Genomic DNA, 20556 nt, shown 5'->3' with positions numbered 1-20556 from the left:
AGAGGAAGAACTGGTCCAGTCCTCGTTGGGAAGGTCCATACCAAGTGCTGTTAACAACACCAACTGCAGTAAAGATAGCGGAGAGATCAACGTGGATACATCTAAGTCACTGTAAGATACAGCGGGTGTTGGCTGCCTCCACAGTGTAAGGGGAAGTCTGGCTACAAAGGGAGTCTATTTAATTAGCAATAGATTGTCTCAATGCCAGTGAAGCAGGGAGATCCCTGCACTATTAGGTGAGGTTGGTTAACAACACTGTAGCCTAGCAATCATGACTGAACTACAGCAGACCCCGGAGCGGCGTGCTCAGCTCCGCCGCTGCCGGACTGTTGGTAGGGCAGCCGGTTGCGTTGTGATCTTAGTGTGTTTTGTGCTCCTCGGATTCCTGGCCTGGTGGTTGACCCAAGAATTGCAGCTCACTGTGGACCAAGCCAGAGAACAACGGAAGCAACGTCAGAAGAGGTTTATTCATAATGTGAATGAGACAGATGGACACCCTCATATATACCATACTAATATGTGGTACAGATATGTTCATTTATTGGCTATGGAATTACATGTTACTAATTGTTATGTTTGTTACAAGCGTGCCCAAGTGCTGCTCCATTGACTAGACTGAAGGGAAATGCAAAAATATCATCACATGTTAAATTGTCATCACAACGGCCATTCCCGATTTGCTTTTACGGGACAGGGAATAAAACTGTATGTAAAATTAAGAAACATCTGTGTACCCAAACGTATGTTTTATCAAATAATTTAAGCCTAACCAAAACATATTATGTGGATGGTACTTATCTTCATCACATTGGACGGGGATGTAATTATACAGGCTCCTGTCCATGGGGAACGGATGAATCATGTGCTTATGTTAGTAAGTTTTTGCTACCACCTGTAAATGGTACTCCGGTGTATGATGACATCTATTGGCTTTGTGGTTCCAGACTGTACATGAGTCTCCCACCAAATTGGGGTGGTGTGTGTGCACCTACCCAGGTGACTGACCATACATATGTGGTAGTGCCAAGGACCTCCACAGAGAAGAATGGCAGCACCAGACGGAGGAGATCGATATACCCAGATGTGTTACCACATGATCACATGTGGGGCTCGGATGTACCAAAGGACCAAAAATTGTGGTCTGTAGGAGATAAAATAGCACATTCATTGTTCCCCTGGATAGGAGTGGTAAAAAATTCATTAATGATTGAAACTCTGGATTATCGATTGGGTCTGTTCATGAATGTAACTGAGAAAATAGTAGCAGCTCAAAATACTGAAATAGATGCTTTACGTACCATGGTGATGCAAAATCGCATGGTTTTAGACTTGCTTACTGGTTCACAGGGAGGAGTTTGTGTTCTGCTGAACACAACATGCTGTACTTTCATCCCAGACTCCATTCATTCAGTGGATGTGCAGGACGCATTGGAAGAGCTGAATAAACTTTGTGATGCAATGCATAAAGACACCCTAGCCGTGAACCAGTGGAATCCCTGGTCCTGGTTGACTTCAGGACCATGGTGGCAGTTACTATTGAAAATGGTGACACCAGTTATTGTAGTCCTAATTCTGATTGGACTTTGCATGTGTTGTGTGATCCCTTGTATCAAAACAATGGTTGGCAAAATGGTCTCAAATACATTTGTACAGTGTAATCTGGCTTTCCAACAAACTATGCCAAAATATCAAGCATTGAAACAGTCAGACCTTAGTGGAGAAAACTATAATGACTGTGTTGAGAATTATGATGATATTGAAAAGCCCACAACTCAAGTTTAAGCTTGAACTGTTGACGTGATGAGTTAACACACTCTTAGCCTATGAAGCTTTAGCTGAAAATGTAATAAGACAAGTGGTTAAAGTGGACAAATTTTCTATTGAAGTGTGTTTTGGACATGACAAACTTATGTAAATAAACGATAAACAGGGAGGATTATGTCAAGGATTTTATATAGTTCATGCTCTTATTATCATTTATTTTCTTTAGTTTATGCTTATATTATTATTATTTATTTTCTTATAGTTTATGCTTATTATTTTTCCTCTTTGTGAGAAGAGGAGGTTTTGGAAAGAAAGACTTGTTGTCTGCATTCTTCATGATTGAGCAAACTATTTTTCATTTTGCCTTATCCTGCTTTGATGAGCCACAAGGCTCATGTTGCAGGAATGGAAGGTTTCAGCCGTTACCTTGCTTTGCTATCACCCTCTTGCAGACATGACTCATGTGTAACCTCTCCCGACTGTCCTTGTTTGTTTTTTCTCATGTTGATGAACTAAATAAAAGGCTGGGCCAGAGGAGGGGATTTTAGGAGAGCTTTGCTTGTTCTCCTCCTCTGCGCAGAGCAAAATATATATATATATATTTGTCTCTCTCTGACTGGTTTCTTTTCAGTGTTTGTGCCTCTCATTTCTTTAAAAACAGGGTGCAAACCCAACACTGACACTGACGGCAGTCTGACACAACGGCGTTAAATGATTATCACCTCGTTTCTATTTCAGATCTCTGAAGCTTTTGTACAACAATCATTTCCACACAAATTCAGCATAGCAAAGATAATCTGCATGCGTGCAGTTAATCTACACGTGTGAAATAATACAATATGCCTGAATGCAATTTTTTACGCGAGTGTGGTTTTGGTGCTGATCTGACACCAAAGGTATGGACTTCATAAGTAGTGTTCAATTTTACCTATTTGTGCAATGCAGTCAAATCCACAATAACCAGTAAAACAAGCTGCTGTTCCTACTATTGTTCTCTTAAAGCCAAATGGGAAAAATCCTCCATGTCCATATCTGGTTGTTCCATTTAGTGATGTGTGGTTTCTAAAGAGGAAAGATAAAAGATAGTTGCGCAATCATTTGATAATAATGATAAAACAAATAATACTACATTTTCAAATGAAATCACTTAAAAACGTTATGAATATATTCATCTGCACTATTTCAGATGTGACAGTTGGCTGAATGTTCCAGAAGCATGTTTCAGAAAAGTGAAGTCCATACTTATATTCACACTTGATAAAATCTTCAATGATGGCCCAGTTGTGGATGTTGCCTTTTATAAACCCAGAGACAGTAACAAACAGTATCACCAAGAGATCTATTGTCAACAATATCCGATGTACACTAGCCACCTCTTTCACACCAAATGCAAGAATCCCTAGAAAACAAACACATACAGGATAAACGTTTTAAAAGTACAGAAACTATACATAATCAAAAAGTACGCAGATACATGGACTAAAAATTTTCATTAAATTTTATTTGAACATATATGATTCATGTAGCCAATATACACCTAAGCACATAAAAAAGCGACAATCTGATAGATGTGTTACTTATTTTTATCTCTGGGTAAAATAATTACAAATTAGGAAATAACCCTGTTGTGTCTGACGATTTGCAGACGTTCATGCTGGATTTTATGGTCGCATATATCCCTTTTACCAGCGACTTGCTAGCAGAGCCTGTAAAAGGGATATTTGCGACCATAATCCAGCACGAACGTCTGCAAATCATCAGACACAACAGGATTATTCACATTCTAATCCAATTCCATCATTTGCACGGTTTATTTTTCTGTATGTAATTCGGTCGGTGAATCATTGTCATAGGGTGTGGTCGGCTCGTCAAAGCTTACCCTCGCAACAACATCTTCATGCCAAACTGGAAATTCTGTGAGCAAACCCACAGATTTCTCCATCTCATCAGCTTCATTGAGTTAAATCCACGGTAAATCCATCAATCAGTCCAGTTAAATTCACTAAATCCACGCATTTCGGCATCATCGTTGCTGCACGAGTTTCTGTCCATCTCAGGTGACAGCACCATTATTGACATCGCGCAGCAATGCGGTCAGGGGGCGGAATAATACATCAAATGTGAATCAGTTTTAATATTTTGCCACCGTCCATGCAATATTTTATGGTCTGAAATATCACATGATTAACCAATCAGATTCACGGAAAAAAATGTAATTGGATTAGAATGCAGATTTTTACACTTGATAAACGTAACCAAACCTGTATTACAGAATCTGTCAGGAGCCATACCCACTAAGATGATTGTGAAGCCAGCTGCAAAGAAGTCCGGGTAAACGGCTAATCCAGGTACATGCATTGCAGTCTGTTTGCTCAGAATGTTGGATAAGACTTTTCCAGTCAATTCGTCAAAGATTACACTCCATGCTTTGGCTAGACTAGATGTCCCTTAAAGGACAGATCAGATTTGGAAGAGAATATCATTGGCATACTTATAAAAATCTGTAAAATTCAAAACACAGACAACATCCAGGCAGAATAATGATATACAGGTTAGTTTTTGGTGTTTGTGCATGTGCTGAGTGTTCCTACATCCAGTAGTCCATGAAACCATCCTGGGTCCCGAATGGGCAAACAATCAGGCAGGCTGTCAGTCCATTCCTTTTTTTGTAAGTAACATGTATTTGCTCCAGCAGGGTGTTGAGCTAGAACTTCCATCCATCCATCTATTTTCTTCCGCTTTATCTGGAGTCGGGTTGCGGGGGCAGCAGCTCAAGCAAAGCCGCCCAGACCTCCCGATCCACACACACCTCCCCCAGCTCCTCCGGGGGTACCCCAAGGCGTTCCCAAGCCAGCCGAGAGATGTAATCCTTCCAGCGTGTCCTGGGTCGTCCCCGGGGCCTCCTCCCGATGGGACGTGCCCCGAACACCTCTCCAGCGAGGCGTCCAGGGGGCATCTGGAAAAGATGCCTGAGCCACCTCAACTGCCTCCTTTCGACGTGGAGGAGCAGCGGCTTGACTCCGAGCTCCTCCCGAGTGACCGAGCTCCTCACCCTATCTCTAAGGGAGCACCCAGCCACCCTGCGGAGGAAACTCATCTCGGCCGCTTGTACTCGCGATCTCATTCTTTCGGTCATGAGCTAAATCTCATGACCATAGTTGAGGATCGGAACGTAGATCGATTGGTAAATCGAGAGCTTTGCCCCGCTACTCAGCTCTCTCTTCACCACGACGGTCCGATACAGCGACCGCATCACTGCAGATGCTGCACCGATCCGTCTATCGATCTCACGCTCCATCTGTCCCTCACTCGTGAACAAGACCCCGAGATACTTAAACTCCTCCACTTGAGGCAAGGACACTCCACCGACCTGAAGAGGGCAAAGCACCTTTTTCCGGTCGAGAACCATGGCCTCGGATTTGGAGGTGCTGATCTTCATCCCGGATGCTTCACACTCGGCTGCAAACCACCCCATTGCACGCTGAAGGTCCTGATTTGACGAAGCCAACAGAACCACATCGTCCGCAAACAGCAGAGACGAGATTCTGTGGTTCCCAAACCAGACCTCCTCTACACCCTGGCTGCGCCTAGAAATTCTGTCCATAAAAATAATGAACAGAACCGGTGACAAAGGGCAGCCCTGGCGGAGGCCAACGTGCACTGGAAACAGGTTTGACTTACTACTGGCAATGCGAACCAAGCTCCTGCTGTGGTCGTACAGGGACCGGATAGCCCTTAGCAAAGGACCCCGTACTCCCGGAGCACTCCCCACAGGGTGCCCTGAGGGACATGGTCGAACGCCTTCTTCAGATCCACAAAAGTGCTAGAACTTATTTTGTCTTAAACAGCTGCTGAGGTACTGAGCAATGAAGCACATTTGTACATCTGTAAGTTATCACTCATTATATACAAAGTGATTCCAGTGGTACCCAAGTTAGTATTAATTTTGTCAGACGAGACAAAACATATTTCTCAACCTTTTCTTTTCATGATGAAAATGGGACGATGGCGATACTACATCAGTGTTCTTAAATGCTGACGAAGACAAAATTAACATGTGTTATTTTGACAAAAAAGATGACACAAAAATGTTTTGCATGAAATAAAAACTGAATTAAAATATTTCCAATTTCATCTACTAGCGCTTATGTTTTGAAAATGTTTCCAAAATGTGTCACATTCAGCAGAGTTTGCGCTGATTTTCCCGATGCACCCCTGTTCGGGGTTCACAAAGGAAATGTTGTAATGTGCAAAGTCTGTGCCACGCAATCATCATGTGCCCCTGGTTTGCCATCTGAGCAGGAAGAATGGATAACGTGTATTTATGCAGAAAACATAACCAGATTGACAGGTAAGAAAGATTTATTAGCATTTTTTACATTATGTCATTCTCAGAAAAAGACTTCAGGTGCATTTGGGTGAAAAAAAAGCCTTAGTATTTGTTGTTAATCCACTGCGGGTCTTCAGCTGTTTTTAACAAGGACACTCACAAAGCGGCACAGAGTTTTAAACAAAAAAAAGCATAAAAATATCTTTGTAAAGTTCAGTGCAGGTGTGCTGCCATCACCGTGCTTTAAGAGACAACTGTTTTTTTTTTCAACTCGGAGCTGCTGCACAAAACTGCAAATGAACAGCTTGCAGCTCACTGAAACTGGGCAAAGTGGGCAGTTCAGCTGAACACCAAATTCCCCTTGCCTACGGGAGTTTTAATCTAGCTTTCGACCCGCAATACAAAAATAACATTAACGCACAGTGACTTGGAGAACTTTAATCTGATGACTGATTTGGAAAGATTAATCCATTAGATTAATCAGTACTGAAATTAGAGTAACGCATTACTAATTAATGTGCTACAGGCAAACTAAATGTCTACTTGCGTAACAGGGAGACAAAAACAGATGCACATATCAGAGTCTGTGTGGGACATCATGACTGTGCACAAAGGATGCACAGCACTTGAACAAGCTCATGTGCTGGCTATTACAAGAAACAAATACAGCACAGAGAAAAAGAGAACTATGGATGCAGCTTGGATTTCCTATGCAATTTAGCACTTGTTATCTGGGATCTTAGTAAATCAGGTTCACACTATCACCTAATGATGTGAATCAGCAACAAAAAAAATCATGTCAGTTGCATTTTAAAGTGTAGGCTCTTTTGAAGAAACATCAATGTTTAGGGCCCCTTCACACATAGTATGAATAAGTACAAATCAGGGTGAATCACGGCGGAACAGCTCATATGAGCAAACCATGAAAACATAGAGCCGACGGGCAGGCGTGAATGAAAGCCGGAACACAGTGTGAGGGGTTGGTAAGGTTAGACCTTACTTGTGTGAAGCGCCTTGAGGCAACTTTGTTGTGGTCTGGTGCTATATAAATTAAAAGGAATTGAGATGAGCAGCTGCAGCATGTGTAACCACACTGCGCAGCTGCTGTGAAAAAAAAACATGCCACCCACGAGGTTCGAACCTGCAATTTACAAAAGCTCTGATTGCCAGCCAGAAATTTTACCACTGCGCTACCATTGCTGTCCTATAAAAGGTACGGGAAAAATCAACAAGGACATAAACTTATTTTTTTTAAAAAGACATAAAAGTGCCATGATAACTGACCAAACTGTGTTTGTTACGGCATATTTCTGCTGATACGTGACTGAAAGTGGCGTATTTGTCGCATTGTTGGCTTGTCATATAGTGCTGCGAGCGCCGCTCACAGGACACGTGTGTCCTGTTGTGGGGGCACTTAGACAAATTTCACCATACGCTGGAAAGTGATCGTCTGCTGACTGTTTTCGTGCTAATAGCACAAATGGCGACACATTTTCTCAGTGCCAAGTGTTAGATGTTCATGTGTGCCACCTGGAATTTGGCCGATACCTGCCGCGAGAGGGTTCGATGGGCTCACACAGCCACACTGTCTGTCAGCCGCTGGTGTGAGCAAATAGTTGTAGCAATAGGTGTACAAGGCATTGGAGGCAGCTACGATTTTACATGTATTGCATATGTGTATATTGCATTCCTGCTTCATGCGCAATTCATGCGCAATTTGACCACATTCGTACTATGTGTGAAGGGGCCCTTAAGAAAGTTGAAGCTGATGTGTTTGAGAAATTTAAAAAGTGGCATTTAAGCAGATTAATGAGCACCACCACAGTGTGAAAATGTATTCAGACTGATCTTTACCTATGATATAAGACATCAGTGCAGTCCAGCCGGTGATAAAAGCCCATATTTCTCCCATAGCAACATAACTGTAGATGTAACTAGCACCAGCCTTGGGAACTCGAGTTCCCAATTCAGCAAAGCACAGTGCTGTTAAGAAGGAGGTCACTGCTGCTATCACAAAGGAGATAATGGTGCTAGGTCCAGCCACAGCTCTGGCAACATCTCCTGTCAGCAGATACACACCATTGCCTAATGTGCTGCTGACTCCCAGAACCACCAGATCCAGGGTGGTGAGGCAGCGATGAAAGTCAGACACCTCTCCCTCGGGCATGATTGTTTTTTTCCGACATAGGTTTTCCAGGAAAAGAAGTGTCTTAGCACCAGACATCCTGAAATCAAAACATTTTTCACCAATATTCAATTCACAGTAACAAAAAGAATGCAAGGAGTGGAAAATAAATGGTAAAATGAGCCAGCTATGCTTTGTAACTGAGAAACCAGAAAATATCCCAGTTAGAGCATAACACTACTTTGAAACAGACCAGACTTGGGCCGGTGACCATCTCCTAGGGCCACACTAACAAGACAGAGAAAAAAACTACAACACAAGAATGTCAGAGCATGCAGTGACATAAATGTCGCAGCTAGGCAACCACATAGAGACTGTTCACAAAGACAGGATGGTTGAAACAAGAACGAGGGGCTGATCAAGTTTTGATGTCCATCAACAAAATATCAATGTCACTCCAGTGTCAGTCTCCAATTCTGGTCAGGTGTCTCGTGTGAATTTGGATCTACTCTTAATTCCTGGCAGAAGTGTATTTATTTACACAAAGCTGCAGATGTGTTCCTTGTAAATTTTAAAGGCCCCTTCACACATAACACAAAGTCAGGCAATAGAAGCAGAACCCGGCTGAAAAACCGTGAAAAACAAATGAAATGGGGAACTGCGAAACATTCCACCTGCTGTCAGCAGGGACACATGGTTGTACAGGCGTGAACGATATCGCAGCGACAGTTTTGTGCACACATACGAACACAGTGCAAGCAGCACCTGGAACGTGTGACACCACATCGCATCGCTACTGTGGGGGGGGGGGGGGGGGGGGGGGGGGGACACACGCCAAAAGAAAACCCTACCGCAATTTACAGGGGTGGTAGCCAAGTTGTTAATGTGCTTGGTTTCAGTGCAGAAGGTTCCGGGTTCAAATCCCACCCCGCCACATTTCTCCATGTAATGTGGAGTTGCATCAGGAAGGGCATCCGGCGTAAAATCTATGCCAATTCAACATGCAGATCCACCTTGGATTTGCTGTGGCGACCCCGAGTGCAAACAATTGGGAGCAGCCGAAGGGACTTACTACAATACAAGTATGATCCTTCTGTTCCTCTGTAGATGACCCATGGTCATAGAGGTACAGTCATGAAATGACATGAATGAAGCACTGCACTCATGTCCACATCTGCTGGCGTCATGTGTCCAGCCGTCCCCGCGTGTCCATTGAGCAGTGCACTGAAGGACACCGCGTCATGTGGACCATAGCTGAAGTGGGTGACATGACGTTCAGATCGCCAGCTGAGTGTACACAGGATCAGATGGTTCTTTCACATGGCACAGGCTGCCAATGTGCGCACTGACACGGTCACTCCTGCCTGGTGGAAAGGCAATGTGTTTTTATGTACTGTTTTTCCACTTGACGACAGCATGCACAAGCACGCGCTTCACAGTGGAGTGTTGTCAGGTGATATCCTTCATAACATGGTATGTGTTCTCCAGCTGTGACTTGCGGGTCCACAGATCCCAACAGCAGCAACTGGCACGGACACGCCCACTTTACAGAACAAACTCAGCTCAAAGACAAAAGTGTCACTCTACTCCTTTATTATGTGATTATTTATGTCATGTAATTATGTATGTAGTTATTGTTGTATGTATTTATTGAATTGTTCTGTTCTCTGTGTTTTTAATTTAACATCATATGCACTGAGCCACTGTCAGCTGGAACTGACCACCCGCCCACACATGTGCTTTGCGTGGAGTGTACTTCATGTTGTTGATGGCACGACATATGTCCTCCAGCTGAGTTGTGAGTACACAGTAGTCAGCTGTTCCAGCTGGACATTACAGCTGTCCAGATGTGCACTGCGGTGGACAGTGATTGCACTCCAGCCACCTCAGTCGCACCTGAGAGTGTTGGTTCATGGTGGGGGGGCACACTCACACACCACGTGTTGCGGGGGGACACACACTGGCACGCCACATGTGTTGTGGGAGGGGGACACACTTGCATGGCATATGTGTTGCTTGGTAACGGCACACTCGTGGGGCATTTACACATTGTGGTAGCCGGCTCAAATGTGGTCGCCTGCCCTCTACTGCGCGAATAGCCCCACCTTTACTAAGTGCCCCGCGAGTGGTGTTGGATGTTCATGGGTGGCACCTGGACACCAGCCAACACCTGCCGAGAAGGGTTGAATGGGCACTTGCAGGGCACTCACCGTTTATCAGCCATTGGTGTGAAGGCTGCCTTGATTGCGTCATTCGGTCACGGTGCAGCATGGGCAATGATTTCGTGCAGCATATCATGCCACCACACGATAAGTCTGACCTGCATACGACATGCCGTGTGAATGCTATGAACACAATCAGCGGACAATACAACCTCATCTTGCCCGCCGTTGGAATGGGCTACATGTGCGAGCAGCACGCGAATATAGAGTGCATGTGCTGTGTGTGAATGGTTGTGGCGACAGCTGTATGAGGCATTCGAGGCGGCTCAGATTTTTCACGAGTGGAATGCGATTCTTCCTTCATGCGCCAGTCAGCTGTAATGGTGTTATGTGTGAAGGGGCCCCAACATTTACATAACATAAGATCCAAGAAATATTCAAACTCTTAACTGGGTTGACACTCAGCAAAGTGTATACTTCTGCCAAGGTGATGGAAAAACTGTATTTGTGTGTGTTTGTTTGTTGTTGTTGTTATTTTTTCTCAGCAGGATATCTCAAAAAGACATTAATGGATTTAAATAAAAAAAAAAAACAGCTATATAATTAGTGAATATCACTGGGTTGATAGAAATAATACATAAAAGGGGACACAATAGAGAACCCAGTGGTTAAATAACCCTGGTCAAATAAAAAATAAATGCCACTCACAGGATTTGGACCTGTAAGGTCTGATTACTAGACAGAAACTTTACCACTGCGCTACCATTGCTGCCCTGTAAATGGTGCAGTAAAAAGCTTGAAATCAACAAGGACATAATGTATTTGTTTAAAAAAGAGAACAAAAACGCCATGATAACTGTCCAAATGGTGTTTGTTATGGTGTATTTCTGCTGATACATGACTGAAAGTGGTGTAGTTGTCTCACTGTTGGCTTGTCATATGGTCCTGCGGTGCGCTGCTCACAGGACACGCATGTCCTGCAAGACAGATGTGACATTCAGATTGCCTGCTGTGTGTCCACATCAACTGACAGTCCATTCCAGCTGGAACAGCCTGTCAATGTGTGCGCTCTCCAGCAAAAGTGATATATGTTTTAATGTATTTCGACGTGAGAACAGCAAGCAAATACGCAAATACGTTCATGTCCGTCCAAACATGGTACATGTTTCCTAGATGAGACATCCAGAACCACAGGTCTCCACAGCCGCTCCAGTTGGCGGACACACCCCCGTCCGCCCAGCGCACACACCACTGTCACTGTCTGTGTGATGTGAGCTGTCAGTGAGTCTGTGGTCAGCAGCTGACAGGCACCTTGCTGTGCTGTGTGCGTGCTGACCTGCCTGTCTGGCCCTCATGTGATCATGCCTGTGCTGCATATATTTTATGCAAGTGTGCCCCCCCCGCCATGCCACATGTGTTGGGGGGGAGCAGCGCGACACGTGCAGATCACCTTTGTTGCTTTTTACAAAGCCACACTTGTGGGGGCACTTAGACAAATTTCACATCCAGCTAGACAGTTATCATCTGCTGACTGATTTCGTGCTGATAGTGCGAATAGCCACACATTTTCTAAGTACCAAACGGGCAGTGTTAGATGTGCGCGTGTATCACCTGGAATTTGGCCAACACCTGCCACAAGAGGGTTTGATGGGCTGTCACAGGCAGCTGGTGTGCGCACGTAGTTGTAGCAACAAGTGTAGGAGGCGTTGGAGGCAGCTACAATTTTACACGTATTGCATATGATTCCTGCTTCATGCACACTTCATGTACAATTCGACCACATTCGTACTATGTGTGAAGGGGCCCTTAGAGAGGTAGGGCCTGGGTCAAAAATGATTTGATAAAATTTAGATTTTTAAATGATTATTATTTTATAATATTTGTGATTGATTTCCATGTTGTTTGGTGAAACACTGCCACCACCTGCACTTCAACTCAGTTCAGGACATAAAAAGAGGAGTGTTGAAACCACATCATGAAAACGTTACTCATTTTGTGATGGAAGCACGAAAAAAGGCCTGAGAATAGGCCGACCTATGTGAAGAGCATGTTCACTGACATTATCTCAACCAAGAGCAAAGTTTATTAAGACATGCATTTGAGTCTCGAAATTCCCTTTTTGTTGTCTGAGAATAATGAAACATGGCTTTGAATGTTAATTCTCTAATTATAAAATAATAGCAATAGTGCAGCAGATAAGAGAATATTTAGAGCGGAATCCTGCAAATCGTGATAAAAGCGTCAAATTTGGCAGAAATACTCTTCAGACAATCCTCTTTTGAAAAAAACCCGATTGGCCACTTGAATTTTCAGTTGGCGTTCAGGTAGAGGTCAACTGAAGAATTACACAAGAATCAAAATTAAAAGATGCTCCAATCATATTGAAACCTATGCCAAATTACTTGCCTGATCATAAAGATTCTAAAAACATATGGTTTGGACGGTCTGTAACTGAATTCTATGGCGTCATGGGATTAAAAACAGCAAGAATGGTGACAAAGGACAGTGTCGGTTTGTACAGGGGTCAAAAGTTAAAGTTGCTCCAATTTTGGTAAACCTTGTGTGAAAGTGATGATTTACTGTAAATTCATCAAAGGATGCCAATAACTGTGTACATTTTATATCTATATTTTGATTTAACTTTATATAACCATTTTCTTTAGTTTGTCTTTAGTCAACTATGGATTAAACTAATTTGGATTGACTAGTCTTTAGTCAATTTTGGATTAAAAATATTGTAATTATACAAAATTGGTTTGTTTAGATCAGTTTCTGAACATATTTTAAAATGTGTCTGTAACATATAGGGGTTCCAGTAATTCTGATCATGATTGCATAATGTATATGAAATTTTGTATAATTATATTTAATGTATAAGACCAAACACTGCAACAGTTTTAGATTTTCAGTATGTGAAAGATTTTTTTTTCCTTTTTTTTTTGCAAATTTGTTAAAAATACAAAAATATAAGAAATCACATGAACATAATTATTCACAGCCTTTGCTCAATACTTTGATGATGCACCTTTCGCAGCAATTACAGCCTCAAGCTTGGTGCACCTATCTTTGGGCAGTTTTGTCCATTCCTCTTTGCAGCACCTCTCAAGCTCCATCAAGTTGGATGGGGAGCGTCGGTGCACAGCCATTTTCAGATCTCTCCAGAGATGTTCAATCAGATTCAGGTCTGGGTTCTTGTTGGACCACTCAAGGACATTCACAGAGTTGTCCTGAAGCCACTCCTTTGATATCTTGGCTGTGTGCTTAGGGTCACTGTCCTGCTAAAAGATGAACTGTCACCCCAGTCTGAGGTCAAGAGCACTCTGGAGCAGGTTTTCATCTAGAATGTCTCTGGACATTGCTACATTCTTCTTTTCCTCAATCCTGACTAGTCTCCCAGTTCCTGCTGCTGAAAAACTTCCCCACAGCATGATGCTGCCACCACCATGCTTCACTGTAGGGATGGTGACTGGTTTCCTCCAAACATGATGCCTGGCATTCATGCCAAAGAATTCCATCTTTGTCTCATCAGACCACAGAGTTTTGACCACAGAGAGTCCTTCAGGTGCCTTTTGGCCAAACTCCACGTGGGCTGTCATGTGCCTTTTACTAAGGAGAGGCTTCCATCTGGCAACTCTACCATACAGGCCTGATTGGTGGATTGCTGCAGAGATGGTTGTCCTTCTGGAAGTTTCTCATGTTTTCACAGAGGAATGCTAGAGCTCTGACAGAGTGACCATCAGGTTCTTGGTCACCTCCATGACAAAGCCCCTTCTTCCCCCAATCGCTCAGTTTAGATGGGCGGCCAGCTCTGGGAACAGTCCTGGTAGGTCCAAACTTCTTCCATTTACAAATGATGGAGGCCACTGTGCTCATTGGGACCTTCATAGCAGTAGAAATATACTCAACAAAAATATAAACGCAACACTTTTGGTTTTGCTCCCATTTTGTATGAGATGAACTCAAAGATCTAAAACTTTTTCCACATACACAATATCATCATTTCCCTCAAATATTGTTCACAAACCAGTCTAAATCTGTGATAGTGAGCACTTCTCCTTTGCTGAGATAATCCATCCCACCTCACAGGTGTGCCATATCAAGATGCTGATTAGACACCATGATTAGTGCACAGGTGTGCCTTAGACTGCCCACAATAAAAGGCCACTCTGAAAGGTGCAGTTTTGTTTTATTGGAGGGGGATACCAGTCAGTAACTGGTGTGACCACCATTTGCCTCATGCAGTGCAACACATCTCCTTCGCATCATCCGTGAAGAGAACACCTCTCCAACGTGCCAAACACAAGCGAATGTGAGCATTTGCCCACTCAAGTCGGTTACGACGACGAACTGGAGTCAGGTCGAGACCCCGATGAGGACGACGAGCATGCAGATGAGCTTCCCTGAGACGGTTTCTGACAGTTTGTGCAGAAATTCTTTGGTTATGCAAACCGATTGTTCCAGCAGCTGTCCGAGTGGCTGGTCTCAGACTATCTTGGAGGTGAACATGCTGGATGTGGAGGTCCTGGGCTGGTGTGGTTACACGTGGTCTGCGGTTGTGAGGCTGGTTGGATGTACTGCCAAATTCTCTGAAACGCCTTTGGAGACGGCTTATGGTAGAGAAATGAACATTCAATACACGAGCAACAGCTCTGGTTGACATTCCTGCTGTCAGCATGCCAATTGCACTCTCCCTCAAATCTTGCGACATCTGTGGCATTGTGCTGTGTGATAAAACTGCACCTTTCAGAGTGGCCTTTTATTGTGGGCAGTCTAAGGCACACCTGTGCAATAATCATGGTGTCTAATCAGCATCTTGATATGGCACAACTGTGAGGTGGGATGGATTGTCTCAGCAAAGGAGAAGTGCTCACTATCACAGATTTAGACTGGTTTGTGAACAATATTTGAGAGAAATGGTGATATTGTGTGTGTGGAAAAAGTTTTAGATCTTTGAGTTTATCTCATACAAAATGGGAGCAAAACCAAAAGTGTTGCGTTTATATTTTTGTTGAGTAGATTTGTGCCTCAACACAATCCTGTCTTGGAGGTCTACAGACAATTCCTTTGACTTCATACTTGGATGTGCTCTGACATACACTGTCAGCTGTGGGACCTTATATGTAGACAGGTGTGTACCTTTCCAAATCATGTCCGATCAGTGGTGGGCACAGATAACCAAAATAAATAAATAAATAAATAAATAACTTTGAGAATCAGATAACTGAAAAGTTATCTTTGATAAAGGTAAAACGATACACCACCCAAAAATGTATTGGAAGTTACAGATAAGCGGTAACCGATAAATTCCAGTATTGTCTCTGGTACACTTGCAACTACTAACAAGCTGATTTTGAGTTTTAACACCATGATCACTTTTGGAAGCATCAAAAGCAACAACAGACTGGAAGCTCTAGTTTACTACATGGCTTCCAGCACAAAAGCAACAGAGAGGAACCACAAAGCTCAGCTCTCTACTCAATCACAACTCTGCCGTCAGGCCAAGGTCTTGGAAAATAAAGTAGTGCTGAGTTATGGTTTGGTGTATACATAAAATGAATATTGATAGAATAACTCCATTAATGTCAGTTTTGTCATTTGTGCAAAGTTAAGATATAACATATATCTTTTAATGTTGAATAATGAACTAATTCTGAAGTTTTGTAACAAACACAGACAGATGGCATTCTGGGTAAAATGTGCGTCTGCTAACACTGATTGGTTGATTTATTCTATGTAAACCAACACGTTAATGTGAGGTGTGTCATGTGTTGGTGTTTACAGATAAATGTGCTTTTGTAAAATATGCCATTTTTTTATTTGTAAAAAAAAAACAGCATTTTCAAAAAGAAAGCCAAGTTGTAATTAGATAACAGTCTGATATAACGGTGTCAAAATAAATAGAACACTGCCATGATCTACTGGTGCCTGTGCGAGTTTTGGCCCTTTTCCAGCTGATTTTTCATTTCTGCGAGAATTTTTTGGATCGCACAGAGTTTCAGGTTAATCACGCGTCCTGCATCGTATAGTATAGAACAGGGGTGGCCAAGTTCGGTCCTCGAGAGCCACATTCCTGACACTCTTAGTTGTCTCCCTGCTCCAACACACCTGAATCCAATGAAAGACTCGTTAGCAGACGTTTAATGAGCCTTTCATTGGATTCAGGTGTGTTGGAGCAGGGAGACAACTAAGAGTGTCAGGAATGTGGCTCTCAAGGACCAAACTTGGCCACCCCTGGTATAGAAGGAGTAACGAGCTGCGTTTAACATCTCACGACCGCCTCCTGATCGGCGATCGTATGGTCAGATGAAAATCAAAACTGTTTGATATTTTGGTCGTCCATTGTGAGGGTATCCCGCTGCTGAAGTGCTGCAAGCGTCCTCTCGCACTGTGCTTGTGCAAACACCGCAGATCTGTCTTGTAATGTTTTTTTGTTTGTTTGTTTTTTAACTTTGATGTCTCCCATCAAGAGTTTTTGTAAATTCAGTTAGAAAAAAAAACCTTCTGTTTATGTTTTGCTTCTGGAAACATGAGTCCAACATGTGGTTTTTGAACGTACAATGTGTGTGAGAACATAAATCGTGCGCTCTGAACCTTTACACTGTGTGGTTCTGTGGTACAGTTTGAGCTCGAACCGAGTACAATGATTGAAAATATCAGCCCAGCTTCAGTTTGAATATTGCCAAGAACACTACTGGCCAGTAGATGGCAGTAGAGGCCTTGAAAACATGACAAAACAAAATTCCAGATAATCTGTGTTGCTACTTGCTATATTTAAGATGCGTGGAATTTAATAAACGCAAACACAATAACGTCTATAAACCCAGATAATATATTCACAAGAGTTTTAGGCACTAGAGTTTAATGCTGTTGTCCGTGGACCCTGATCAAATGCATTTCTCCTGTTGTGAACGTACTGAGATTACCCTATCACCCATAATGCACCTGGACACAGCATGTCTACACTAAAACCTTAAAAATTAGCGCTTTACTTTTAAACTAAAATATATATCTGATATTTTCACTTCATAAAACTTCAGATGTGACGTTAATTTAAATAACTTGTCCGAAACAACTTTTGTTAAAGTTTATGGGGTTAAAAGAAATTATTTATTTATTTATTTATTGGTGACCAGTTCTCCTTTGCCTGCAGAGGATAGAGCATTTTTTCTAGAAACAGATCTCCTCTGTTTGCAGAGGGTAGAACTACACATCTGTTCACCTTTGTTTACCACGTTAACGGTCTAAAAATTATCGGACAAAAATTTATTGGAAGATAATTAGTCTGATAATGGTTTTCAAAGTTATCTGAAAAGATAATCCAAAAATGAAAACTTTATCTTCCATAATTATCAGTTATTGGATTATCGGAACTGTGCCCACCACTGTGTCCGATCAACTGAATTTACCCCAAGTGCACTCCAGTTAAGCTATAAGCAACATCTGAAGGATGATCAGTGGAAACAGGATGCACCTGAACTCAGTTTTGAGCTTCACGGCAAAGGCTGTTAATACTTATGTACATGTGATTTCTTAGTGTTTTTTTCCTGTGATAAATTTTAATAAATTTGCAAAAATCTAAAAAAAAAACAACAAAAAAAAACTTTTTCATATTGTCATTATGGGGTACTGTGTGTAGAACTTTGAGGAAAAAAATGAATTTCATCCATTTTGGAATAAGGCTGTATAGCATTAAAAAAAATGTGGAAAAAGTGAAGTACTGTAAATATTTTCCGGATGCACTATACGTATATAGCTTGCTTTCCCTTCATTATTAGTTGCTGAATATTCAGTTTGGATGAAATCTTTCTAATCATTCTTGAAGTGGTTTCTAAGGTGAAATAAGAAAGAGCCCTGAGGAAGGTCTGTCGACCGAAAGCTTGGCTATTAAATGTACAAAAGGATTTAAGTGTGCAGACATTTTTCTTTCACAGTTAAGGTGAAATAAGAAAGAAAGAAAGAAAGAAAGAAAGAAAGAAAGAAAGAAAGAAAGAAAGAAAGAAAGAAAGAAAGAAAGAAAGAAAGAAAGAAAGAAAGAAAGAAAGAAAGAAATCGTGTTTTTCATTGCAAGTCAGAAAACATTTGATCACCACAACTTTTTTTAACCTTGTTGGACTATGGAGACCTGCTCTTATGGATGCTCCTGATCAGTTTTTAAAGAAACTGGATGCTGTATATCACTGTGCTTTGCGTTTCATTGCTATTATCTTGTACGTCACTGTTCTTTATATGCTGTTGTATTTTCATATACTCTCTCAGTGGCTGATTTTTATTTACAAATCTATTATTGGACCTCTGCCCACATATGTGCGCTCACACAAATGTGGAAACCTCAGCCGATATGGCCTACGCTCTCAGAACATCATACAGTTGCAGGTCCCGAGAGTCAGAACAGAACGGGGAAAAAAGGCTTTTAATTTTTCTGCCCCGTCTACCTGAAATGACGTGCAGAAGGACTTCAAATTGACACATCTTGTATATCTGAGGAAATTTAAGCTAATTATAAAAGACAGAGAAGTAAGTTCAACTAGCTCTTGTAGTGGAGCAGATAACTGTAACAATTGTTCATTTCTGGAAAGAAGCACCAAAGTTGGCACAAATACTCCTTAGACATTACTCTTTTGAAAAACTGAGTAGCCACTTGAATTTTCAGTAGGCAGCCAGGTAGGGGTCAATTGAAGAATTACACAGGGGTCAAAATTTAAAAATGCTCCATTCATATTGAAAGCTATACCACATTATTTGTCTGATCACAACGATACCAAAAAGGTATAGTTTGGACTATCTATGACTGAATGTTATGGAGTTATGGGGTAAAAACAACAAGAATGGTGACAAAGGTCAATTTCAGTTTGTACAGGTGTTAGAAGTTAAAGTTGTTCCAATTTTGGTAAAAATTGGTGCAAGGTATTGGTTGAACTAATAGGATTAATAAATGAAATAGTTTTGACTGTGTTGAATGCTTGGTCTGCAAGGTAAAGGTAGAGCAATGTCGACGTCCATTGGATTCTATGACATGTGACACGTTACCCTGTAACATGATAACTAAGCATGCCATATAGTGCAAACTATGCCTTTTTAAAACCCTATTAATTCAACCAATAATTTGCATCACATTTTACAATATTTAGAGCAACTTTAACATCTGACCCTGTACACTGTACAAACTAATGTTGACCTTTGTTACCATTCTTGCTGTTTTTACCCCATAACTCCATAACATTTAGTCATAGATAGTCCAAACTATACCTTTTTGGCATCGTTGTGATCAGACAAATAATGTGGTATAGCTTTCAATATGATTGAAACATTTTTAAATTTTGACCCCTGTGTAATTCAGTTGACCCCTACCTGGCCACCTACTGAAAATTCAAGTGGCTACTCAGTTTTTTCAAAAGAGTAATGTCTAAGGAGTATTTGTGCCAACTTTGGTGCATCTTTCCAGATTTGAAGGATTCCTCTGTAAGTATTCTGTTATCTGCTGCACTATTGTGACTGCACGCTATAATCCCACTCTTGTTTTTCTACAATCGGTGAAGCTGAGACTGTATTTTTTTTGTGTGTGTTTTGTGTGTTTGTTGTAATCTGTTTTGTGCTGCCCTCTTGGCCAGGACACTGTTGAAAAAGAGGTTTTAATATCAATGAGTTTTTTCTTGGTTAAATAAAGAAAATTGATTCTCAGCTGAGTTTTGCCACTGCGCTTTGAGGTGTCACAGTAATTGTTGAAATACTAAAAAAAAATGTAGATACTGCAAAGTCTTCACAGCGCAACATTTGTTTTTGTACTTGTAACCCATTTCAGATGTGCTTGTTTGCTCTCTGGGTGTTTATTTTGGAACATTTTGGATTATACAACATCTGGTGATGTGCCACAACTAAGTCATTTGGGCCTCATCTTTATTTCAATGGATTTTCTTTGCTAAATCTTCCAATTTACTTAAAAAAATTATATATATATATATATATATATATATATATATATATATATATATTCCTCATATCTGCATTTTAGGGCAGAGCTGATTGAGTGTATGGTATTATGGTATATTTATTTCAACCCAGTCTCACGGCATGTCGTGATTCAGCAATGCAAAATATACATTAATCTATTGTTCGTGATATTGTCACGAAAAGCACCTCATTTTCGTCACGGCAGCATGAATGCATTTGGGGGTGGT

The 20556-nt window shown here is 41.7% G+C and overlaps 1 protein-coding gene across 1 annotated transcript in view; it reads right to left on the bottom strand.

Moving 5' to 3' along the window:
• Positions 1-8261, bottom strand: part of zgc:175280 (cationic amino acid transporter 2 family protein) — a 33245-nt gene extending 24984 nt beyond the window's left edge. The window contains exons 1-4 of the mRNA XM_034179083.1: positions 7949-8261; positions 4056-4211; positions 3007-3163; positions 2693-2826 (exon numbers count right to left, since the gene is read on the bottom strand). Of these exons, the coding sequence (XP_034034974.1) occupies positions 2693-2826; positions 3007-3163; positions 4056-4211; positions 7949-8261 (760 nt within the window). The remainder of the gene's footprint in view (positions 1-2692; positions 2827-3006; positions 3164-4055; positions 4212-7948) is intronic.
• Positions 8262-20556: the final 12295 nt, after the last annotated feature.

This window comes from Thalassophryne amazonica, chromosome 9 (genome assembly GCF_902500255.1).
Source record: "Thalassophryne amazonica chromosome 9, fThaAma1.1, whole genome shotgun sequence".
Lineage (NCBI taxonomy): Eukaryota > Metazoa > Chordata > Actinopteri > Batrachoidiformes > Batrachoididae > Thalassophryne > Thalassophryne amazonica.
This window is presented reverse-complemented; position numbering and strand designations above follow the sequence as displayed.